Source organism: Gadus macrocephalus, chromosome 14 (genome assembly GCF_031168955.1).
Source record: "Gadus macrocephalus chromosome 14, ASM3116895v1".
Taxonomy (NCBI): domain Eukaryota; kingdom Metazoa; phylum Chordata; class Actinopteri; order Gadiformes; family Gadidae; genus Gadus; species Gadus macrocephalus.
In genome coordinates this window covers 18,381,531-18,408,027 of record NC_082395.1, presented here as the reverse complement: position 1 = coordinate 18,408,027, position 26,497 = coordinate 18,381,531, and the positions used below count along the sequence as shown (strand labels likewise).

Here is a 26,497-nt window from a genome sequence, read left to right as displayed (position 1 = left end):
TTTTTCATGATGACCAATAAAAAACAACAGTGTTACCCCTTATGTTTTTTTTCATGACGACCAATAAAAAACGACAGTGTTACCCCTTATGTTTTTTTTCATGACGACCAACAAAAAACAACAGTGTTACCCTTTCTGTTTTTTTTCATGACGACCAATAAAAAACAACAGTGTTACCTCTTATGTTTTTTTTCATGACGACCAATAAAAAACAACAGTGTTATACCCCTTATGTTTTTTTTTCATGATGACCAATAAAAAACAACAGTGTTACCCCTTATGTTTTTTTTCATGACGACCAATAAAAAACGACAGTGTTACCCCTTATGTTTTTTTTCATGACGACCAATTAAAAACAACAGTGTTACCCCTTATGTTTTTTTCATGACGGCCGATAAAAAACGACAGTGTAACCCCTTATGTTTTTTTTCATGACAACCAATAAAAAACAACAGTGTTACCCCTTATGTTTTTTTTCATGATGACCAATAAAAAACAACAGTGTTACCCCTTATGTTTTTTTTCATGACGACCAATAAAAAACGACAGTGTTACCCTTTATGTTTTTTTTCATGACGACCAATAAAAATCAACAGTGTTACCCCTTATGTTTTTTTTCATGAAGACCAATAAAAATCAACAGTGTTACCCCTTATGTTTTTTTTCATGACGACCAATAAAAAACAACAGTGTTACCCCTTATGTTTTTTTTCATGACGACCAATAAAAAACAACAGTGTTACCCCTTATGTTTTTTTTCATGACGACCAATAAAAAACAACAGTGTTATACCCCTTATGTTTTTTTTTCATGATGACCAATAAAAAACAACAGTGTTACCCCTTATGTTTTTTTTCATGACGACCAATAAAAAACGACAGTGTTACCCCTTATGTTTTTTTTCATGACGACCAATAAAAAACAACAGTGTTACCCCTTATGTTTTTTTCATGACGGCCGATAAAAAACGACAGTGTAACCCCTTATGTTTTTTTTCATGACAACCAATAAAAAACAACAGTGTTACCCCTTATGTTTTTTTTCATGATGACCGATAAAAAACAACAGTGTTACCCCTTATGTTTTTTTTCATGACGACCAATAAAAAACGACAGTGTTACCCTTTATGTTTTTTTTCATGACGACCAATAAAAATCAACGGTGTTACCCCTTATGTTTTTTTTCATGAAGACCAATAAAAATCAACAGTGTTACCCCTTATGTTTTTTTTCATGACGATCAATAAAAAACAACAGTGTTACCCCTTATGTTTTTTTTCATGACGACCAATAAAAAACAACAGTGTTACCCCTTATGTTTTTTTTCATGATGACCAATAAAAAACAACAGTGTTACCCCTTATGTTTTTTTTCATGACGACCAATAAAAAACAACAGTGTTACCCCCTATGTTTTCTTTGATGAATATCGACAGTTGTCAGGGTGTGTGTGTTTCCCTGTGTTTCCCTCCTGTGTTGATTACTGTTCCCTCCCCTAATGTGTCTCAGCTGTTCCTCGTTGTGTTTGTTATTTAAGCCCTCGTCTTTCCTTTGTTCCTGGTGCTGTCATTGTGGTTGCTTGTGGTTTGCTGTGGTTAGTTGTGGTTGTTAGTCCTGCGTGTTCCGTGTTCCCTGTCGTCTCCCGAGTTCCTTGTTCCCTCTCGAGTTCCCTGTTGTCTCCCGAGTTCCCTGATTCCTGTGCCTTAGCCTTTAGGCGAGAATAAAGTGCCGTTTTCCTGAAACCGTCTGCGTCTGGGTCCTACCTGCCTGCCTGCACCCGCAAGCAACCTTAACAGAATGACAGCACCAAGTTTGGACCCAGCGGACGCTCTGTTTTTCCGTGAGTTAGAGGATTTGTTAGTGTCGATAATCATAGCTATGGATGGCTGGGAGAACATTCCCAGCAGGAAGGAGCAGGAGGCTGTGTTGGGGCGTACGTGCAGGGCTGTTGCGTCAAGGCCCGAGTTGGAGGACGTCTTACCCGAGTGGGCAGTCGAGCTGCTCAACCCCACAACCTTTTGGCCGGAGAGCTACATGCCACTGCCACCGGACTTTGGTGACCGGCCTAAGCCTCTACGCTCCTGCTCTCAGCCTCTGCCCCCGGTCCCCAGCTACCAGCCTCTGCCCCCGGTCCCCAGCTACCAGCCTCTGCCCCCGGTCCCCAGCTACCAGCCTCTGCCCCCGGTCCCCAGCTACCAGCCTCCTCCCTTACGGACAATCAGAGTGGGGGTGGTGAGTTTGGGGTACTACCCGGTTCCTCCTGGCACTCCAGCTCCCGCACTGACTCCGGTCCCCGAGCCCTGTCTGGTTCCTGAGCCCACTCCTCACCTTCTAGAGGGGGACCGGCCTCTTTGCCTGTCTGAGGAGGTCCGCCCTCTGCTCCTGCCGGAGGAGGCCCACCCTCCAGACCTGCCTGAGGAGGTCCGCCCTTTGCTCCTGCCGGAGGGGGCCCGCCCTCCAGACCGTCCAGGGGAGGCACGCCCTCCGCTCCTGCCTGTGGGAATCCTCCCTCCACTCCTTCCCAAGGGGCGTCCCTCTTCAAGGCCTTCCAGAGGGGTCCCGCCTTCCAAACCTTTTGGAAGGGGCACGCCCTCTTCTCCAGAGGGGACACGCCCTCTACCTTGCCTTTCTGAGGGGTCCCATCCTCCAGAGGGGATCCGCCCTCTACCTGGCTTTCCTCCAGAGGGGAGCCGCCCTCTACCTGGCCTTCCTCCAGAGGGGAGCCGCCCTCTACCTGGCCTTCCTCCGGAGGCGTCCCGCCCTCTACCTGGCCTTCCTCCGGAGGGGACCCGCCCTCTACCTCGCCTTCCTCCAGAGGGGACACGCCCTCTACCTGGCCTTCCTCCAGAGGGGACCCGCCCTCTACCTTGCCTTTCTGAGGGGTCCCGCCTTCCAGAGGGGGTCCGCCCTCTACCTGGCCTTCCTCCAGAGGGGACCCGCCCTCTACCTGGCCTTCCTCCTGAGGGGACCCGCCCTCTACCTGGCCTTCCTCCTGAGGGGACCCGCCCTCTACCTGGCCTGCCTCCTGAGGGGACCCGCCCTCTACCTCGCCTTCGCCGGCCTCCTGAAGGGTTCCGCCTTCACCACTGCCGGCCTTCTGAGGGGGTTCTTTGCCACTGCAGGCCTCCTGAGGGACTGAGCCCTCATCGTCCTTGCCGCCGGCCTCCTGAAGGGTTCCGCCTTCACTCTGCCTCTGCTTGCCCCCCAGGCCGTCCGCCTGAGGCTCCCTGCCATGCCCTGGGGCAGTTTTCTGGCCGCCCGCCTGACGTCCCTCGGCTCTGCCCCAGTCCATTTATTTTTTTTTGATTCCCCCCTCCTGGCGCCCCTCCACCCACCCGTTTTGGGTTTGACTTTCTTTGTTTTTTGCTTGTCGTGGGTCGCCTGGGAGTCGACCCTTAAGGGGGGGGTACTGTCAGGGTGTGTGTGTTTCCCTGTGTTTCCCTCCTGTGTTGATTACTGTTCCCTCCCCTAATGTGTCTCAGCTGTTCCTCGTTGTGTTTGTTATTTAAGCCCTCGTCTTTCCTTTGTTCCTGGTGCTGTCATTGTGGTTGCTTGTGGTTTGCTGTGGTTAGTTGTGGTTGTTAGTCCTGCGTGTTCCGTGTTCCCTGTCGTCTCCCGAGTTCCTTGTTCCCTCTCGAGTTCCCTGTTGTCTCCCGAGTTCCCTGATTCCTGTGCCTTAGCCTTTAGGCGAGAATAAAGTGCCGTTTTCCTGAAAACGTCTGCGTCTGGGTCCTACCTGCCTGCCTGCACCCGCAAGCCCCTAACAGACAGTGTTACCCCTTATGTTTTTTTTCATGACGACCAATAAAAAACAACAGTGTTACTCCTTTTGTTTTTTTTCATGACGACCAATAAAAAACAGTTACCCCTAATGTTTTTTTTCATGAAGACCAATAAAAAACAACAGTGTTACCCCTTATGTTTTTTTTCATGACGACCAATAAAAAACGACAGTGTTACCCCTTATGTTTTTTTTCATGATGACCAATAAAAAACAACAGTGTTACCCCTTATGTTTTTTTTCATGAAGACTAATAAAAAACAACAGTGTTACCCTTTATGTTTTTTTTCATGACGACCAATAAAAATCAACAGTGTTACCCCTTATGTTTTTTTTCATGAAGACCAATAAAAAACAACTGTTACCCCTTATGTTTTTTTTCATGATGACCAATAAAAAACAACAGTGTTACCCCTTATGTTTTTTTTCATGATGACCAATAAAAAACAACAGTGTTACCCCTTATGTTTTTTTTCATGACGACCAATAAAAAACAACAGTGTTACCCCTTATGTTTTTTTTCATGACGACCAATAAAAAACAATAGTGTTACCCCCTATGTTTTCTTTGATGAATATCGACAGTGTTACCCCTTATGTTTTTTTTCATGACGACCAATAAAAAACAACAGTGTTACCCCTTATGTTTTTTTCATGATGACCAATAAAAAACAACAGTGTTACCCCTTATGTTTTTTTCATGACGACCAATAAAAAACAACAGTGTTACCCTTATGTTTTTTTTCATGACGACCAACAAAAAACAACAGTGTTACCCTTTATGTTTTTTTTCATGACGACCAATAAAAAACGACAGTGTTACCCCTTATGTTTTTTTTCATGACGACCAATAAAAAAACAACAGTGTTATACCCCTTATGTTTTTTTTTCATGATGACCAATAAAAAACAACAGTGTTACCCCTTATGTTTTTTTTCATGACGACCAATAAAAAACGACAGTGTTACCCCTTATGTTTTTTTTCATGACGACCAATAAAAAACAACAGTGTTACCCCTTATGTTTTTTTCATGACGGCCGATAAAAAACGACAGTGTAACCCCTTATGTTTTTTTTCATGACGACCAATAAAAAACAACAGTGTTACCCCTTATGTTTTTTTTCATGACGACCAATAAAAAACGACAGTGTTACCCCTTATGTTTTTTTTCATGACGACCAATAAAAAACGACAGTGTTACCCCTTATGTTTTTTTTCATGATGACCAATAAAAAACAACAGTGTTACCCCTTATGTTTTTTTTCATGACGACCAATAAAAAACGACAGTGTTACCCTTTATGTTTTTTTTCATGACGACCAATAAAAATCAACAGTGTTACCCCTTATGTTTTTTTTCATGAAGACCAATAAAAAACAACAGTGTTACCCCTTATGTTTTTTTTCATGATGACCAATAAAAAACAACAGTGTTACCCCTTATGTTTTTTTTCATGATGACCAATAAAAAACAACAGTGTTACCCCTTATGTTTTTTTTCATGACGACCAATAAAAAACAACAGTGTTACCCCTTATGTTTTTTTTCATGACGACCAATAAAAAACAACAGTGTTACCCCCTATGTTTTCTTTGATGAATATCGACAGTGTTACCCCTTATGTGTTTTTTCATGACGACCAATAAAAAACAACAGTGTTACCCCTTATGTATTTTTTCATGAAGACCAATAAAAAACGACAGTGTTACCCCTTATGTATTTTTTCATGAAGACTAATAAAAAACAACAGTGTTACCCTTTATGTTTTTTTTCATGACGACCAATAAAAAACAACAGTGTTACCCCTTATGTTTTTTTTCATGAAGACCAATAAAAAACAACAGTGTTACCCCTTATGTTTTTTTTCATGACGACCAATAAAAAACAACAGTGTTACCCCTTATGTATTTTTTCATGACGACCAATAAAAAACAACAGTGTTACCCCTTATGTTTTTTTCATGACGGCCAATAAAAAACAACAGTGTTACCCCTTATGTTTTTTTTTCATGACGACCAATAAAAAACAACAGTGTTACCCCTTATGTTTTTTTTCATGACGACCAATAAAAAACAACAGTGTTACCTCTTATGTTTTCTTTGATGAATATCGACAGTGTTACCCCTTATGTTTTTTTTCATGACGACCAATAAAAAACGACAGTGTTACCCCCTATGTTTTCTTTGATGAATATCGACAGTGTTACCCCTTATGTTTTTTTTCATGACGACCAATAAAAAACGACAGTGTTACCCCTTATATTTTATTTGACAAAGACAACAGTGTTACCCCTTATGTTTTTCTTCATGACGACCAATCAAAAACAACAGTGTTACCCCTTATGTTTCATTTGATTAAAACGACAGTGTTACCCCTTGTGTTTCATTTGATTAAAACGACAATAAAAATCCCTTATGTTTTTTTTCATGACGACCAATAAAAAACGACAGTGTTACCCCTTATGTTTTTTTTCACGACGACCAATAAAAAACAACAGTGTTACCCTTTATGTTTTTTTTCATGACGACCAATAAAAAACAGCAGTGTTACCCCTTATGTTTTTTTTCATGACTACCAATAAAAAACAACAGTGTTACCCCTTATGTTTTTTTTCATGACGACCAATAAAAAACAACAGTGTCATAGATCGCTAACTAGCAGAGAGTTGTAAGCCCTTTCCACCCTTTTCAGTGGAGGAATTGGACTCCCCAAGCAATGTTATACTTAAAAATTTCAAGTAAGCATATTAATTTAGGCTTTTGGCATGTAGCATATAAACAAAATGAAGCAGCTGTCCCATATTTCTAACTTCATTTTAAGTAGACATTGAGACTCACAAAAAATGGACGCTATAGGACAGTGATCATGATTTGTCTCAATATCAGAATAACAATGGGTCAAATAGCAATGGCTGGTGGAATGGCCATGAAGTAGGTCTGTATATGCAGTGTAAGCTTGTCCAGGCCCTGCAAGTCAGGATGTAGGCTATGAATCTGAATGAAAAGTAGGTAAATAGGTAGTGGCCATCCCCAAAATGCACCAGAATACAGGAAATCAAATCTATTTAATTTAAAAAAAATTATGGGGGGGGGGGGGGGGGAACCTCAGACCCCCTGTCTATTTCTGTGCCCCACCAACATGTTTGATCGCCAGCCACCACTGGTAGTGACAAAGGAAACTGGAAGCAAGTACAAGAAACTCAACGGCATAAAGGCTGTAGCAAGCACCAAGCCAAAGAAGCTACTGACCTAACATAGTATATTTTTGCATACATTATACAGTACTTATTATATTGTATATTATATAGGGCATGATTTATTTTGTATTATATTTGTATATTTTACATTAGAATATATACAATATATATTTTAGGTTCATGATATCAAACCAAAATCGATACAAATACATTATTTATCAGTCTTTAGGGAGGTTTTGCTTAGCAAGGCAAAATCGAACATAGACAATTTATATTTCATTCAACCTAAAATATGAAGTGGGCGGAGCCACTGCTTTCGCCCAATTCCCTAATGGGCCCATCCACACTTGTGGAAAAATATCAACTTAATATTTAATATTATGGCCTGCCGGGCTATTGTTTTAGCAGTTTAATGAGGTTTGGGGGCTTCAGATGTTCTGGAGCAGCTGTTCAGCTTAGGGTCGCCACCATCAGTTGAGAGGAAGACACAAAAAAATCAACTCTTCTCGTAGTACCAATGCCTTTATTTTCAGATGGATTTCCACTTGACAGGGAAGAGATCTGAATGGGATTCTCTCCACACAGAAAACTGGCAGTTACAAAGAAGTAAAATGAAAAAGTAAAACAAGGTCAATATACAACATATAAAAAAATGACGCAGTGTGTAATACATTCTCTCTTTAGATGGCTGGAGTCCATTAGCATTCTCAGACATTCTGCTCCAACAACTCAACATAACAGTTTGATATACGGATACTAACATAACAGTTTAACATACATAGTTATGTTTAACCGGTATTAACATAACTGTTAAATTTTAAACTACACAGTTGCTCTCCAGAAGAGAGGAACAAAAAAAAAAAAGCAGAAATTATAATAACTTTCAAGACTTTTCATTTATGATCAAAAATGTTTGTGTTTGTGTAGATACTAAGACCTTGAATAACAGAAAGGTGTAGTAGGACCATGTGCAGCAGGTAGTGTTTGGTTTGGTTTGCACCATATAGTATATACACAGATCAGTATTTTACACTGTCGTTACTCAGTAGCTATCCCTAGCTAGGCTAACCCTAGCTGCGGAAGATGGCCTTGTGTCCAGCTTGTGATTGGCTCTTCCTGTAGCGGGTGTCTGGATGTGATTGGTTGGTTGAGGGAGAGGCGGGGCCGAGTAGTGCTGGCCCTGGTCACCTGGATGAAGCCACGCCCCCTGGCCCAGGTAAGGGCATAGCTTGGTAGGCACAAGGTTCAGGTTTTGAGGCAGCAGACGGACACAATATTAATGTCGGCCTGCTTCCGTGTGCAACAATGTTCTCCAGCAGAGACTGCACCAGCAGCTAATGCTGGTAGCTTATGGTAGCTGCGAACCAGGCAATGGTAGTAGCTAATGCTAACCGCTAACCAGGCAACTCAAACAGCACATATCCCATCGTCCTGTGCAGCGGTTTTTGGGGAGCAGGACATTTGCTCACTGTTATCTAGCTAACCAGTAGTTCACCTTTCATCGGCAAGCTTCTGAGTTACCGTTGACTAGTGACCTACTAGTTAACTAGAAGAAATGTTAACTAAGAACTACATGAATTACCATAAATATCTCAGTTTACCAGCAGTCCACTATTAGTTCACTGGTAACTAGCAAACTAAATAGTTTACTTTTAAATCAGTGAACTAGTAGTTAACAGGGATCTAGTCACCATGAGTATCGGGGGGGGGGGGGGGGGGCAGTGCTGCAGCAGGAACTGGACCAGCTGATCTTCGCTTTTCATCAGACGTTTTCCCGCCAATTTCTCCAACTTCAGAATTCATCTCCGAGTCATTCTCTAGTGTCCGGTACATCGAGGTGGGGTGGGGGCGATGTACCGGGGGCAGGGTGGGGGTCATTGGTGTGCGCCCAGTAGGGGGCAGGAGTGGGAGCGGATGTCGTTGTGTTTATGGACGGCTCGGTCCAGATCGAGCGTCTCGCCGTTCACCGTGACCTCCAGACAGCCGCTGTAGGGCGCCGTGACCGGAGTCGACACCAGGGGAACATCTGGAGGAAACACATCTGGTCAGTGGAAAACACTCCGTATGGAGCGGGATCATCTAGTGAGTCCAAACAGTCTGCACCCCGTTACCTGGTCCTGTATACAGGTGAGTTAATTAGTCCTGTATACAGGTGAGTTAATTAGTCCTGTATACAGGTGAGTTAATTAGTCCTCTATACAGGTGAGTTAATTAGTCCTCTATACAGGTGAGTTAATTAGTCCTCTATACAGGCGAGTTAATTAGTCCTGTATACAGGTGAGTTAATTAGTCCTGTATACAGGTGAGTTAATTAGTCCTGTATACAGGTGAGTTAATTAGTCCTCTATACAGGTGAGTTAATTAGTCCTCTATACAGGTGAGTTAATTAGTCCTCTATACAGGTGAGTTAATTAGTCCTCTATACAGGTGAGTTAATTAGTCCTCTATACATGTGAGTTAATTAGTCCTCTATACAGGTGAGTTACCTGGCCCTCTATACAGGTGAGTTATCTGGTCCCCTCTACAGGTAGTTACCTGGTCCTCTCTACGGGTGAATAAGCTAATATTCTACACATGTAAGTCTTTACAAGCGAGTTACCTGGTAGCCCTCCTATAAAGGTGCTGGAGGGGGACTGTAGGTCGACTGGCTCTTGTGTCTCCTCGCTGCGACCAAGCTGACCATCCACCCAGAGCAACGTCTGGTTGCCCGTGACGACCACTCGGATCACATGACCCTCACCGTCACAAAGCTGGGCGGGCGCACTGGCCACCACTGTGTTGCCCACGGACACCAGAATAAACTGAAAAACAACATGTTTTATCATAAACCTGTTACACAAATGATTATATTACGACAGGAGAGGATGTTTGAATGCAAGGTTTTTGCTTCGATCACCACCAACTCCCACCCAGTGCTCTGACTAGAACAGAGAACTACCACGACTACCCTGTCATTGTGAACAGAACCCTCTGGGGACCTACGTCTCTCCACTCGTCCATGGCAGGGTGGTAGTCGGCCAGGGAGACCGAGAAGGGAACGCTGTCCTGGTGGACAAGGGCGAACATCACTCCCATCGCCGAGGTCGGACGCACAGCGAGGTCCACACTCAGGTTCTGGTAGTCTGGAGGAGAGGAGAGGAGAAGGAGAAAGAAGAGACTGGTTTATGAGGAGGCGAGAGGGGTTACTGAATACGATAAATGTGATGTGGAGCACACGTTAAACGTGATCGATTCAGTGTGCGAAATACCAGCTGTATCCTAGCACTTCAGTGTTATGCTGAGGTCTTACAAAGACTCATTACAAGTGGCAGATACTGAGCTGGGGTCTCATTTATAACCGCTGCGTACGCACAAAACGGGGCTGAAATTGGCGTACGTGACTTTCCACGCCAAGGTTGTGGTCTATAAAAAACCAACTTGACGGGAGAATGTGCGCAGCCCTAAGCAAACACTGACCCATGCGTACGCATGGTTTGGAGGAAAAGGAGAATTGGCGACACAGATGGTGTGGTGGTGAACTGAAGTCAGACAGAAGAATTGTAGAGTGAGAAGAACGATTATGTTTTTATCATCGCACTTCATCAATTTAATTTCAACCCGTATCATGCGTTAAATCTATGTAATCAGAATAATTTAAGTCAACTGCGTTATTTCTCAGTTATAACTCCAGAAACATCTCCTCAGAATAAAAATAAAAATAAATTCTCTATAATTAATCCCGTCACTCCATACTGTCCAGCACTGACTGCGCGACTGCATGGAATAAAGCATCTGTCCAACACGTCTCAATAACATAATATTTTTATGTGACACTGTTAACACATAATCAAATGTCAATTAAATCCCAAGTGTGGAAAACCAAGCCACACTTCTCATCACAATCGTTGTCCGTTACTCTTGATGCTTTTCATGACAAATCAGGCATTAAAAAGGGGTTATGTTCAAGAACATTTTACGTGGGTGATTACAAACTGATTATCCAAGGTGTTCTCGGTCGGTCTTATTACCGTAACCCTATAAATACAGAGGTGAGCGCCGTGGTAATGCCGCAACATATGGCACTTCTGGCGGACCATGCAAATGGCAGGATTCGGAGGGAGAGGGTCTTTAGGGACCATAACGATTTATTGGTACATAAAAATATGTACCTTTATGTCAGACCACTTCTTTTTTAATTCTGGGACTGTGCGCTCCGTGCTACTGACAGAGTGCACTGCTGCAGCAACATGTTGCCACTCACTCTGCTTTTTGTTGTACTACTTTTCGGGCCTCCATCTCACCCACAAGTGTCTCTACTTCAACCTCCGTGAAATTTCTTTTTTTTGCTTTTCTCAGTACTTCTGCCGTTGTTTCCGACAAGACATAATACTTGCATCTGAGTCTGTTTTATATGCAGATCGCATTCATGAGGTCATTTGCATTGACCATTTATGGTTAAAAAGGGGCGTGTACAGGGCGGAACGTGAAGCTGATTCAGCTGCGCACACTTGTAGGCACTCTGTGATTTATAAAGCAAAGATTGCGTACGGTGTGCGTACGCAGGATTTTATAAGTTTGAATATTTTTTGGCGCATGCGAAACTTGGCTTTTGGGCGTACGTACACTTTTAGCAACGATCCCACCCACAGTTTTATAAATGAGACCCCTGGTCAGTTGTAACTGTTACTAGAATAAGACTAATCTTTTTCGAGAAAACAGGTGTGCAATCCTACGATTTTTCTAAACTCCCAACAGTTTATTGTAGATTGTTGGGAGCATTTGTAGTATTTGTTTAATTTAAGTTGTATGCGTTAAATGTGATACATTTGGCAAATGGGATAATGTGTAAAAGGGGACACGTGTGTTAAACGTGTTAAATGTGAAGTGTAAGCGGTAGTACCATAGGAGATGTTGAAGAGGGAGAAGCCCAGGCCGGGGTAGAAGGATCCCGGGTGTTCGGAGCCGAAACACTGCATGTTCTCATTAGAGCTGATGGTCTCCTGGATGGAGGTGTCCTCACCCGTCAGCCAACGCCAGTCCTTCATACAGCCGTCCAGACGGGGGTTCACCTAGATACACACCAAATATATACATATACCCAAGATATTACACACACGCACAATAAATAAATATACACATGATATGTATGCACAAAACACGCACACGCAACCTACCCACACACACACACACACACACACACACACACACCCCCCCCTACCTGGCTGAGGAGGCCCTCCTCCCTGAAGGGCACGCCCCCTACGGTCAGGTTGAGCTCATGAACGCCCTTCCTCAGAGTGAACAGATCTCCGTTCACCGCGATCTTCATCACCGCCTCCCGGTCTATCTTTATCACCAGGCTCCGCCCCTGCTCCTCCACAGAGATCTACACCATAAAGATCAAATAGATGTGGTATTAATATGAATGTATATACACAATATAAACAGTGTTATTAAAACTCTCTTCCGGTTGGTCATCCTTCCTGTCAATCATAACCAACAGGCTCTGGCCATGAACATTTTTAGAAATAATTCACATATTCTGTATAAATATATATCCTCCCGACCTTCCTCCACTGCCCGTCGTTGACCAGCGGCCCAGTGCTCGTCACCCGGCTGACCGCCGCGTACTTCAACTGCAGCTCCAACTTCCCATGATGCATCGCTAGGACGATCCAGGAGCTGTTATGGTGCCCCCCCGCAAAAAAGATCACACCTTCAGGGTCGTAAGTTCGCAGGTCAAACTCAGCGGAGAACCTGTAGAGAGGACAAAGGAGGGAATAGGTTATAGCATGTCTGGATGTAAGGAGGTTCTCGTATCTCTAGGTGTTAGGAGGTTCTAGTAAGTCGACATGTTAGGTTCTAGTATGATTGGTTCTAGTACGTCTACATGATAGCTTCTTGTATCTCTAGGTGTTAGGAGGTTCTAGTAAGTCTACATGATAGGTTCTAGAACGTCTACATGATAGGTTCTTGTATCTCTAGGTGTAAGGAGATTCTAGTACATCTACATGATAGGTTCTTGTACGTCTACATGATAGGTTCTAGTACGTCTACATGATAGCTTCTTGTGTCCCTAGGTGTTAGGAGGTTCTAGTACGTCTACATGATAGGTTCTAGTATGATAGGTTCTAGTACGTCTACATGATAGGTTCTAGTATCTCTAGGTGTTAGGAGGTTCTAGTACGTCTACATGATTGGTTCTAGTACGTCTACATGTTAAGTTCTTTGTCTAGATATGATGAGGTTCTAGTACGTCTACATGTTAGGTATGTCTTGGTGTTAGGGTCTAGACGTCAGGAGGTTCCTGTACCCCGTCTGGACGCGGCGTCGGAAGCGCAGCCGGACGACGGGGACGGCGCTGAACATGCGTCCGAGGTAGAGCGAGCGACTGTTCCTCTCCAGGACCGGCGACAAACAGGGCGTGATGCGCTGCAGAAACACACAGGAGAACCAACATGGAGGTCTTAACATCAATGTGGTCAGGGGACGCGCCTGGAAGGAAATCCAGACAACGTCAAACTAAATTGAAAGTAAAAGTAAAATGAGGGGTAAGAGGAGTAGAAGGAAGAGTAGGAGGAGTAAAAGGAGGTGGAAGGAGTAAAAGGAGTCGCATTTCACCTTGCAGCTGCGGAGGTCTTGGCTGAGCTTCCTGCCTTGACGACCGTCACAGAAGCAACGGAAACTACCGGGAGTGTTGAGACACTGCTCTACGCACACACCCTGAAGACACTCATCCACGTCTGCACACGCACACACACACACACACACACACACACACACACACACACACACACACACACACACACACACACACACACACACACACACACACACACACACACACACACACACACACACACACAGTAAGGTATATACAGTATGATTAAATATATTGGTGTATTTGATTCAGGGTAGTTTCATCAGTTAATCAGTAGTAGGGTATCAAGTAGTTAAGTACCAGTTAAAGGCTAAGTAGTGTGTCTAAAGTGTCTAGTATCCAAGTTCCGGAAGATTTCCTGAATGGGATCAGGTGTGAATGGGAACAGGGATCGATATTCCGGGAATTCTACACCGGCCTTCTGCCGGCTCAAGACCTAGCAACATTTCCGTAATGTGAATGAAAGAGGCCCCATTCAAGAGAGGTGCGTAAAATGTTTTGTCCATCTAATGCAAGAAGCTTTCCCGTAGAGCGAGCAAACCAATCACAAGACTCAGCTGATGTCGTATTTGTAATTGCGACTGTTTATCCTCACGGGCCAATGCTTCTTGAGGGATCTTTCCGTTTGCAAACAAGCTCTTTTTTTGAAGAATGTCTGGACGCCTAAAGAGGTGGTTTGTATACCGTAAAAAGATAAGAGTTTATATCAAAACATACCCGCACTATTCTGGGGAATGGATAAACAGAGAAGGAAAACAGTTAATGGTAGCTCGAGTATATTAGTTTATTCCCAGATTTGTATTATTATGGGAGGGAGGAGGGGGAGCAGGAGTTGGTTCGTGAGGAAAGATGTCAGGGCACTGGTAGTAAAAAAGGATAAAGACCACCTTTGCAATTTAAACATGCATTAGTACTTAAAGCTGTTTAGTGTATATAAGTACTTAAGGATAGGTATATAGCCTGTGTACTGTTAAAGTAATCAGTGAATGGTGGCAGCATGACTTCTATCAACCGAGGTTCTCATGTTTATGTTCAGTCCTAGTAGAGCTTGACGTTAGCGGGCCATTATTTACGTTATTAAGGTCACAATCGCTGCTCAGAGAAATGCACAAACGTCTGCTTAGTAAATACACCTAACAGTAATAAGATGCTCTTAACTACCGTTTCGATTTCACACACGCAGACAGATGTATCTGGCCTCACGATTATACTAGGGGGCAATATCGTTCATAGTATTCCACTTAATATACTATATTCTCTTTAAGGACTGAGAGTAGACTCCCTATGTTTATCCTCCGATGAGTCTGAAGCAGCTTCTCATGTTTGACCTTCTTGCCTGAGAGACGGTTTCTTTCTTTAGAACACAAGACTAAGTGTTCCCTGAGTGTACAGGATGTGCTTAATAGGCTAGGGAAAGGTAGGGTCCCGGAGGTTCAGGGACAAGGGTTTTCCCCAGGAACCAGCAGCTGTCTGTGGGGAGCAGTCTCTCTCTCTCGCTCGCTAGTTCTCCGTTAGTATGAGACGAGGAGGTTTTATAATGACATTAAATAGACTCCTCTCTTTCATACTGTCCTTATAGCAGTAAACATTCTGATAGCTTTTTTGAACAGGTAAAGCAAGTGCTATACAGTTTGTAAATATAACTTAATTGTAACCACTTGTTTCATAATTTTATTTTGTTTATTATTGCTTATTATTCTTTACTTGTTCGAAACACCAATATTTTAAAAACATTCTGATAGGGTTAGTATGACAGGGTTAATCTGATCGGGGTAGGTTGAGACAAATAGGGTTGGTCTGATAGTGTTAGGGTTAGTCTAATAAGGTTAGCATGATAGTGGTGGGGTGAGTTTGACAGGGTTAGTCTGATAAGGGTATGGTTAGTTGAATACGGTTAGAGGTCTACCATCATCTGTTTTACAGTCTTATTCCCACATGAATAAACCCGGACAGGTGTTCAGAAGTTGACCCATCACCCAGTTTCTACAACACAGCTGGAGCTCACACACACCCTCCAGATATGCATGTCTATATATAGTTTGCAGTGTTTCTAACCCCCCAAAAAAAGGATTAAAAAAAGGAAATTCAGTAAAGAATAATAACAGTAAGGGTTGTGAGTATGTGCCCTCTATCACCAAGGACAACACTGCTACTATGGTTAGTGAGGTCCCCCCTTCACTTTAGGCGTCTTTGAGTGTTATTAATTATTATTATTCTTCATGTTTAACCTCTGTTTTCCTTTTATTCCTAGTCTGTTTTACATAGTTTTGAATGATGACTATATGCTCTGTAAGGTGACCTTGGGTGTCTTGAAAGGCGCCTCTAAATTAAATGTATTATTATTATTATATTACTATTATCATATTATATTATTATATCAAAACAGTCGAGAGATGGCGTAAACGTAATATCCTTTCTTGCCTAATTACTTGGCAAGAAAGAAGTGTTTATTGGTAGAATGCCCATCTGGTGGGCAGTACATTAACAGTGGCATTGGCAATGCATGAGCCTGTGTAAACAGTGTAAAAGTACATACTTAGTATACATGACAGCCTTATTTTGATTATTAACAATTAAAATATAATTTGAATATTAAAAATAAAAAGGAATGAAATTCAAATGGGATAATAGAGGAAGATTGACAGCTCTACTGTGTTCATGATGCGCTATGTTTTGCAAAGTTCATATTCATTTGTATGCAATAAATGCACTTTCTTAAAGTCATCCTCTCCTTGTGATTCTCCAGTTTTAAGTCTTGATATACCAAGGGAACGCGGCCGTGTACCCTACAGGCGACTCGTCCGTTTACGTTATGGTTGAGAACCACCAGGCCTGAAAACAATCCAGGGGAAACACTGGCGTGCGTGCGTGCGTGCGTGCGTGCGTGCGTGCGTGTCGGTACACTCACCCACGCAGCTCAGTGATTGGTTGTTGAACTCGTAGCCACTCTCACAGAAACACTCGTAGCTCCCGTCTGTGTTCACACACTGAGCCGTCCCACACACACCCGGGATCCCGCACTCGTCCACGTCTAAAGAACACACACACACACACACACACACACACACACACACACACACACACACACACACACACACACACACACACACACACACACACACACACACACACACACACACACACACACACTCATTTTTTTATGAACACATCATATTAACAGATACCAGATAGTCCATCAGGTTTGCATACCTTGGCAGGTGTGGCGGTTGACCAGCTTGTAACCATGGTGACAGGAACAGTGGTAACTACCCAAAGTGTTGTTACACGCGTGCTCACAGCCGGCATTCTTCTCAGCACACTCGTTGACGTCTGAGAGAGAAAATAGTTATTAGTTGGCTCTGGCTACCACTGTTAGCCTTTAGCTCTGTTAGCTATGTCAATGGTTAGCTCTGTAAGCAACCCGCTCTGTGAGCTGTCAGCTCTTTTAGTTGTAAGCTCCATTAGCTGTTAGTTGCTAGCTATGTTAGCAATTACTTGTTTTAGCCGTTAGCTCTGTAAAGAGTTAGACCTTTTAGTGGTTAGCTTTGTTAGCCATTAGCTCTACAAGAGCTGTTAGCTCAAATTGGTTAAACTAATTGATTAACTCTAGCAGATGGTAGTTGATGTGTGTTCGCCGTGAATGCGTCTCTGTGTGTGCGTGGGTAAGTGTGTAAGAGTTTGAATGGCATACGTGTGTGTGTTTAAGAGTACATCTGTGTGTGTGTGTGTAGACATTTATTCAGTCAGTTTGTTTCCGTTTACCAAGCTTCCAGGATGAGTCACTGTGGAAACGGTTGGCGAACACCAACCATAGACTCTCAGACACTAAGCTCATTTTCACCTTTCTGGATTAAAAACTCTTACCGTTGCAAATACTAGGAGCTCCTCTTACCAGATCTGACCTCCTCCACCCTGACCTCTACCACTGACCTCCACCCAGACCTCCACCCTGACCTCCTCCACCCTGACCTCCTCCACCCTGACCTCCTCTACCCTGACCTCCTCTCCCCTGACCTCCTCCACACTGACCTCCTCTACCCTGACCTAAACAGAGCCATGTGACCATCTCTTTTGAAAACTAGTTCAACCTGAATCAATACCGCGCTCACAACAGCCGCAACAACCACATAATCACTGTCAGATTCAGGGTTTGTTGTGTTGTGACACACACCTGACCCAGTTATACCCTTTAGGAGGAAACACACCCAGTTCAATCCATTCAGAGGACACCATTAAATACATGCCTTTGTTGGATACTCGATTTGATTCTGACTGTCGGTCTGATGGGTTAGGGTTAGTCTCATAGGGGAATGGTTAGTCTGATTGGGTAAGTTGGATAGTTAGGATTAGTCTGATAAGGTTGATGTGAGTTTGATAGGGTTACAGTAGGTCGAACAGGGTTAGTTTTAGGGTCTACCACCATTACAGTCTGATTCCCATAAGGATACACCAGGACAGATGTTCAGAGGTTGACCCCGTCACCCAGTTTCTACAACACAGCTGGAGCTCCCTCACAGACTCCAGATGTGTGTGTATACCCTGTGTGTGTATACCCTTTGTGTGTGTGTGTGTGTGTGTGTGCACACGGTTTTGTTGAATACTCGATTCTTATTGGTGAATTACCACATTTAGCGGCCTGTTCATTTTTCATGGATTTTTAATCATTAATATATTTTTACAGGACACCTGACCCAGTCTTACCCCTTTACAGGACACCTGACATATTTATACCCTGTTAAAGGACACCTGACCTAGTTATACCCCTCTACAGGACACCTGACCTAGTTATACCCCTCTACAGGACACCTGACCCAGTCTTACCCCTTTACAGGACACCTGACCTAGTTAAACCCCTTTACAGGACACCTAACCTAGTTAAACCCTGTTAAAGGACACCTGACCTAGTTATCCCTTTAGAGACACCTGACCTAGTTATAACCCTCTACAGGACACCAGACCTAGTTATCCCTTCAGAGACACCTGACCTAGTTATCCCTTCAGAGACACCTGACCTAGTTATCCCTTCAGAGAAACCTGACCTAGTTATCCCTTCAGATACACCTGACCTAGTTATCCCTTTAGAGACACCTGACCTAGTTATCCCTTTAGAGACACCTGACCTAGTTATCCCTTTAAAGACACCTGACCTTGTTATACTCCTTTAGAGGACAAGAGGCAGTTACAGCCCGAGTAGAGGACGCACACCTGACCACGTTAAACCATGGTGCAGGACCTATGGCTGTGTTGGTTGGTTCAATGGTTTGTCCCTGGACAGCACTGTAGAAGTGCTGAGGCTTTAAGACGCTATCCTTCCTGAGGTCAATGATGACCTTGTGCATTAGCCTGCTGGAGGCACACAATTGGACGGTTGAGATGACTCCGAATGACACTGCAGAATCACTGCATTCTGCTGACATAAAGTGGGCTCCCTCTCTCTCTACCTATGACTCTCCCTCCCTGGCTATCGCTCTCTCGCTGCCTCCAGCCCTCCCACCCTCTCCCTCAATGTTGTTGAAGGTCACCTAACCTGACCTCCCTCTCAAAGCAATAAAAGAAAATTGCAAAAGCATGTATTAAAAAAGTAAGAAAGAAGGAAAAATGGAAAAGGAAAATTTAACAACATAGCAACTGCTCATTTTTCTCTCGCTCGCTCAGTGGCCGTGCAGGGCACTCAACCGTACCTTGATCACAGTGGGCTCCGGTCCAGCCGGTGAAGCAATGGCACAGGAAGTCTCCCTTCCGGTCCTCACATCGCACCGACCCCCTGGGGTGGCACGGGGAGGGAGAGCACTGGTCTGGGATATCTGAGGGGGGGGGGGGGGGGGAAGAGAGAGAGAGAGAGAGAGAGAGAGAGAGAGAGAGAGAGAGAGAGAGAGAGAGAGAGAGAGAGAGAGAGAGAGAGAGAGAGAGAGAGAGAGAGAGAGAGAGAGAGAGAGAGAGAGAGAGAGAGAGAGAGAGAGAGAGAATAAATGACAACATACTATCGAAGCTGCACTCCAGGAACATGCTAACAACATGCTGACTCTGGTGTGACACAGGCATGACATTATACAGGACAAGGCCTCATACAGCTACCGCAGGGGGCATGCCCCATGATAAATTACAATCCTAGGAGACATCCTAAAAGGTAGTACCAAGGGGATAGGAGACCCCCCCCCCCCCCCCCTGTCGGTTGAGTATTTCAACAGAGCAGAAGACGCGTCCAGACATGTTCCCTAACGTTCTGTGGAGAAAGAGAGAAAGACGAGAATAGAAAGAGAAAGACGAGAATAGAAAGAGAAAGAGAGAAAGACGAGAATGGAAAGAGAAAGAGAGAAAGACGAGAATAGAAATAGAAAAAAGATGAAGTGAAAGGGAGTGAAGGAGAATGATAGAGATTAAAGTCGAAAAATATTTGGTGCAGAATGCCAGAATAAATTAAGTTCTAAAAATATCACATTTATCCCTTTGGTTCATGTGGTAGAACCATATTTATCTGGTCTTACAGACAGAAGGTAGTTAAACATGATTTTGTATATAAATAAATATATACATGGTGTTGCTAGACAGATTTAGATATTTAGTTATATCTATCCCTATAGCTATTTTAATGTGTATGTATTACTTTATATATAAAGTAGTTCATACCCATGTTAATGGCAGAGCTTTGATTATGTGAAATCAATAAACATTTCCGTCACCTCTAATGTTGGGTTCAGTCCTGGTTAATGCTTCACAGCAGGAACTAGATCACATTTATTGCACACATTTATTTCTCATACAAATATGTAAGTAAAAATGAGGTGTAATTCAATGTTTTAACATTGAAAATGTTCTAGTCATGGTATGATGATTTAAACTCAAGTAAATTCAGATATATTAACCGTTTCTTCCACTTTCTATTTCACTGCAGTTTTTGGGTGGGAGGATAGGAGGAGGAGGAGGAGGAGGAGGAGGAGGGACAGAGAATAGAAGGAGAAAAGGAGGAGAGAAGGAGTTGAAACAGGAGAGATAGAGAGGTCTGTGGTCTCTTTACAAACCAGCGGTAAGGCGAGGAGAGGGTTTCGAGGTGTAGTATACAATGTGTATTTGCATGTAATCCTTTGGGGTTATTATGCGTTATAAATGACAATATGATATATATTTTCGATTCATCCCACAGCAGATATGATGACTATATCTCAGTTGGTAGGCAGGTTGAGGGGAGGGGGGGGGGGGGGGAAGGGAGAGAGATACATGAGTTTTATCCCTCACAGCTCTCTGCTGTTGCTGAGTCATAAGTCATTCTGCTCAGCCAATGGGAGAGCAGCTGGCTGGTCCTGATGCAGCAGAAAGAGACACGCTGTCCTACACATCAGGGGGCGTGCCCATGATGGCTAGAGGGGGTGTGGCTAAGAGAGTGAGACACTCACTCCCTGCTGACGTAAAGACACACCTCCTGCTGACACCCCCCCCCCCCCCCTGCTGACGCATGGCATGACTGCGGCGATACCCACCTACCTGCACACACACACCTTAATGCACTACCTGTACACACACACACACACACACACACACACACACACACACACACACACACACACACACACACACACACACACACACACACACACACACACACACACACACACACACACACACACACTTTACATATCTACCTGCACACACACACACACACACCTTACTGCCCTACCTACACACACACACCTTACTGCCCTACCTACACACACACACACACCTTACTGACCTACCTACTAACGTATAATAAGGGACAGCATCTGTCGGGTTACCTGCTCTAGCTTTGGGGAAGTTGCTAGGCTAGGAGAAGTAGCTACGTTAAGTATAGAGAATTGCCTAGGCTAGCTCTTGAGAAGTAGCTAGGCTAGTTGTAGAGAAGTAGCTAGGCTAGCTGTAGGGAGGTGGCTAGGCTAAGTATGATGCGGTACAGAAATACTGCAGTGGAACCCAGCCTCCAGAACTATTAATACACCACAGATGAAGAACAGCAGAGGGAGGGGAAGCTAGGTGAAAGTCTCAAAGTGTGTCAGAAGGTATTGAAGGACACGCACGCGATGAGAGTCGAAGGTAGTGAATATTGAGCACAGCGTCATCATTTATAGTGACATGTAGTGAATACTGAGTCATGATGAGGGTGAGTAGTAGTGAATATGCAACACTGCCATGCAACACACAGTGTGTGCTTGTGTTTTAGGGGTGTGACTATGCAACCAGTGGCTTAAACACTACGAGTAGTAGGGTTTGAGCGTTTATTTCCTTTACATAGTACACTACTGGACATGATGAATTCCTTTACACAATACACTACTTTATATGCTCTTTGACGCACGGCAAAAGTAATTCACCGTTCAAAGAAAAAAATATGACAGAAATTTAGAAAGCAACAAATACAATCATCTCACAATTAATTGATTTTGGGTTTAATGTGCTCTTTGGCCAGTGGATGGCAGTACATTGTAGACCTACTAGTAGCTTGCCAAGCACAGATTATAACCATAAGACTCCGTCACAAACAGTTCCCGGGAAATTACTGGGATAACCTCTCAGACACGGCCAGTGATATTCACTGTTCATCCATAGCTATTTCCGTCCTGCACCCTTTTAAACATGGCTTAGCAATGCCGGAATAGATGGGTAAAGGAATTCCCCAATATCGACCCCTGTTCCCATTAACAAATGACCCATAAAGGGAATGTTCCTGAACATTTCCAGGAAATACGGCACATGTTAGGGGATATATGCAGTCCCATGAATAAATACTGTCTTCGGCTAGCTAGCATGAAGAGGAACGTACTGACTATCGAGTACTGTCATTTCCCGATCCACGGGAAACGTGGGTTTAGTTTTCTAGAGAGCGGGAGGAAGGGAGGGTTTGAGGAAAGATGGGGGAGGGATGGATGGTTTTACTGTTTTCATGGAGAAGGAATGTGGATGTGCCAAAGAGAAAAAGCCTGATTGTGTACAGCCATGGTGAGAGAGTGAGATGTAGTGAATGCTGACTGAGTACATCCATGTTGAGAGGGAGACTTACTGTGCACACAGGTGACCAAGTCCTGTTTCTTCTTTTCTGAGTCTCCAAACTGTTCCATGCAGACTAGACAGGAATTAGAATAAGAGCAGTTTAATACCCCTCTGCCTGTTCACAGCCAAAGATAAACGGATGGCCAGTGAAGGATGACTTACCTAAATACTTTGGGTAGAAGTAGTCCTACACCAGAGGGAAACATAATATAAATATAAGCATCATTCAGACTACATTAGGTTTCCAATTGATAAAGTCTGGGAGGCAGGCAGGCGGGCGCACACAGGCACACACACACACACACACACACACACACACACACACACACACACACACACACACACACACACACACACACACACACACACACACACACACACACACACACACACACACACACACACACACACACTAGATTTGATACTGTCTGAGAGATTCAGAGGTGGTGCAAACTCAGCACACAGCAGGAGGGTGAGATGTAGTGAATAGAGTTCAGCCATGATGAGAGTGAGGCTTGGTGAATACTCTTAGTCATGTTGAGTGAGACGTAGGGAATATTGTCTCAGGACCGCCATGCAACACAGTCCGTGCTTGCGTTTTATGGGTGTGACAATGCAACCAGAGGCGGCAAGGAGTGGTGTTAGAGCTGCAGAGTGTTAGTTTTCTTTATATAGTAAACTACTTGATATGGTCAATTTATTTAAATAGTACACTCATTTATATGGTTATTTCCTTGATGTGGTACACTATTACTAATAATAAATTGGCTTCAAGGGTTCGTTTTTGAAGTATGAAAGTTGCAACTGCTCTTGACAGAAAGTTTAAGAGACAACAGGAAGTTGATGCTTGTTGTCAGGGGCAACCAGCAGTAACCAGGGATACCCTCAGCCTCTCCTCTGCAGAGCTGCAGCAAAGTGTTGAGTCAGAGGTTGAATAATGAATTCATGAATGAGACTGCAGTTCTCCTGCACGCGAACAGAGAGTCAAACACACACACACACACACACACACACACACACACACACACACACACACACACACACACACACACACACACACACACACACACACACACACACACACACACACACACACACACACAGTGTATACCCTAGTAGCAATACACTTCAGATACACTATATATACTGTACACACAACCAATAGATTACGAAAAATACCATAAATACTACCAATATACTGTAAATACACACCCACACGCACAACTTAATTCAACATAGCCATACCTCACCCTTCCAAAACTCGCAGTTCTCCAGGGAAGGTAAGAACGCTAACGTTAAGGAAGAGCTAGGAGTGGACGCTGAGCTAGGTTTAGGGAAGCTATCAGACTAACGTTAGCGATGTGTTAGGAGTGGACACTGAGGTAAGTCCAGGGAAGAACTAAGATGTTAGACACATCAACCTTTAAAAGTTATGGCTACCGATTGTCAAGTAGAAAATATTAAATATTGAAGTAAATATACTTTGCGTACATTACGTGTTTATTTTAATTATGTGTGTGTGTGTGTGTGTGTACATGAGTGTGTGTGTGTGTATTTTTAAACAGTGATAGACAGCACAGTGAGAGTGAGAGTGAGAGTGACTGTGTGTGTGTGTGTGTGTGTGTGTGTGTGTGTGTGTGTGTGTGTGTGTGTGTGTGTGTGTTTTGAAACGCAGTGATGGATAGTGGTCGTGTTGCCTCTCCCCCAAGCTAGCCGCCTAGATGCTAATTACATTTCCTCTTCGACACTTTCCAACGGTGGCAACAATCCACCACAATAATATTTCAATATTTAGCTTCTGTAGCCATGGTTACAGACCATCCCAAGGAGTGAAATATACACCCTCAGAGAGGATAGGACTCAGTGACCCTAATGACCCCACACACGTCAGTAGCCATGTGTGCTTATTCTAAATTGATAAATGTATAATTTAAGTTGGTTCCTAATTGATAACCTTACAAATAATTTAAATCAGTGTACTGACTAAAGCAGAGGTACCAGTAGCAGTAGTAGTCCATCTCCAACAAGAGCCTACTAACCGTCTCGGGCTGGTTCTCGAACACCTCCCGCGCCTCCTCCTTACTGCAACGCTCCTCCACACACTCCCTCTCCAGGTGGCCCTGCTTGGTCTCCTCAAACACCTGGTAGGCTCTCCTCGGGCGGCTCAGGAACACACTGGCCTGCTCCCGCGTCAACGAGACTGACACACAATACTTAATGTTACCATACCACCCTTTCAATTGTACTACACCACCAGCATGCTCCCCCGTCGAGACTGACACACAATACTTGATGTTACAATACTACTGATTTAAATGTACACCAGTCTATTGAGTAAAACTTTACTGCAGGGTCTACTGAGTCAGGGCTGTACACGTCAAGTATGAATTGAAATTGTACATCCGAATGTTATCTCTTTACATTTACCAAGTCATACTTTACATTACAATACTACCTCTTTAAAACGTACTCATTCAGACTTTGCATCCCATGCTACCTCTTTAGACATACCAAGTCAAATTGAACGTTACATCCCAATGCTATCTTTATGCATAAGCCTACCAAGTCGAATTTACATTACCATATTACCTCTTTACCCTTACAACGTCAGACTGAACATCACCTCTATCCAGGTGCTAAATTCGTCTTTCAACGAAAGACTACATCTTTACACGTACTAGGTCGAACTTTACATCACAACATCGCCTCTTTACAGGTACTAAAGACAGACTTTAAATCACAACGTCCACCTCTTTACACGTACTAGGTCAAACTTTTCTCCTTCTCCGCCCTGGCGAGGAGAGGACCGAGGCTGGGTCCCAACAAGGTGAGTTAGCAGGTTAGCCTGCGGGTAGCATGGGGCTCTGGTTGTACTTACTGCTGTCGGACCAGCAAGAGAACACGATAACCAGCAGGACCTCCCGCAGCAGGGTCCTGGTCGGACTCGGAGTCGGTCTCATGTCTGCTGGTCTCTCCCTCTGGTCAGGGTTCTAACTTTCTCTCCTGGTCTCTGCACCAAGAAACACTGCGGTGCTTCCACTCAGCGACACGACACAGTGCAGCGGTCTGGTCCCTGCGGTCCCTGTCGGGTTACGTTAACTCCTGTGTTCCAGACCTGCTCGAGTCCCTGGACCAGTACCGTCCTTGTTCTAGTCCTCCCCGAGTTCCTGGTCTAGTACCGTCCGTACTCGAGACCTCTCCAAGTTCCTGGTCTAGTACCTACCGTGTTGTAGACCTCCCCGCATAGCATGCACAACCCGCGACCTTGTTCCTCTGGCTACCGCGGCGGCTCGACTCCCATCGCGGTTCTCGGGAACTCTTGTCCCGCTAGAAGAACAACACTGTAGTCCCGATGGAACAACACTTTAGTCCCGGTTTCCCTGTGGTTCTAGAACACAGTTCTCACAGTCCCCTGGGTCACCTGCAGTTCTAGTCCCGCTACAAGAGGACTCTGGTCCCGCTGGAAGACCGTACGGTTCTCAGGACTTCGGACTGAGCTCTGAAAAGTTGTCTGAAGGACTGTAGTCTCAGACAGCAGATTGTTATGGTGCAGTTGAGGCTCTCTACCGTTGTCTCTCGCTCTCTCTCTGATCTCCCACCCCCTTGTGTGTGTGTGTGTGTGTGTGTGTGTGTGTGTGTGTGTGTGTGTGTGTGTGTGTGTGTGTGTGTGTGTGTGTGTGTGTGTGTGTGTGTGTTGCTTAAGTAAATTGTTGCAATAGTTGGCATGTGCTTATTAAAACAAGCTTAGGCTGATAAACGTGTCTGTTTTGGTAGAGGAAAGCCACAGTTTCAAGGTTAAGTTACCAGTCTCACCTTTAAAACTAAATATAGTTCATGAATATACATGATTCGGTTAGGTTCTTGTTTT

The 26,497-nt window shown here is 44.0% G+C and overlaps 1 protein-coding gene across 2 annotated transcripts; it reads right to left on the bottom strand.

Annotated features, from left to right (window-relative positions):
- Window positions 1-7,477: 7,477 nt before the first annotated feature.
- gas6 (growth arrest-specific 6) lies at window positions 7,478-26,225 on the bottom strand. 2 transcript variants are annotated; one of them, XM_060071766.1, is made up of 16 exons: window positions 25,508-26,225; window positions 24,669-24,829; window positions 22,792-22,816; window positions 22,640-22,702; window positions 19,293-19,415; window positions 16,822-16,941; window positions 16,520-16,642; window positions 13,572-13,693; window positions 13,264-13,382; window positions 12,518-12,707; window positions 12,172-12,336; window positions 11,854-12,022; window positions 9,957-10,096; window positions 9,574-9,775; window positions 8,576-9,000; window positions 7,478-8,536 (listed from the first exon to the last, which is right to left on the bottom strand). In XM_060071766.1, the coding sequence occupies exons 1-15, from the start codon at window positions 25,587-25,589 to the stop codon at window positions 8,849-8,851; spliced, it is 1,956 nt and encodes a 651-aa protein (XP_059927749.1). In that variant the 5' UTR covers window positions 25,590-26,225; the 3' UTR covers window positions 7,478-8,536; window positions 8,576-8,848. The 2 variants fall into 2 exon arrangements, with proteins under 2 accessions (XP_059927749.1, XP_059927750.1); XM_060071767.1 differs by lacking the exon at window positions 25,508-26,225 and adding an exon at window positions 25,394-25,410.
- Window positions 26,226-26,497: the final 272 nt, after the last annotated feature.

Coding starts and splice junctions, on each gene's coding strand:
- gas6 (XM_060071766.1), bottom strand. CDS start 25,589: ATGAGACCGACTCCGAGTCCGACCAGGACCCTGCTGCGGGAGGTCCTG. Junction 19,416..22,639: donor CTTGGTCACCTGTGTGCACA/GTAAGTCTCCCT, acceptor CCCCCCCCTCAG/ATATCCCAGACCAGTGCTCT. Junction 16,643..16,821: donor CAACCGCCACACCTGCCAAG/GTATGCAAACCT, acceptor TGTGTTCTTTAG/ACGTGGACGAGTGCGGGATC.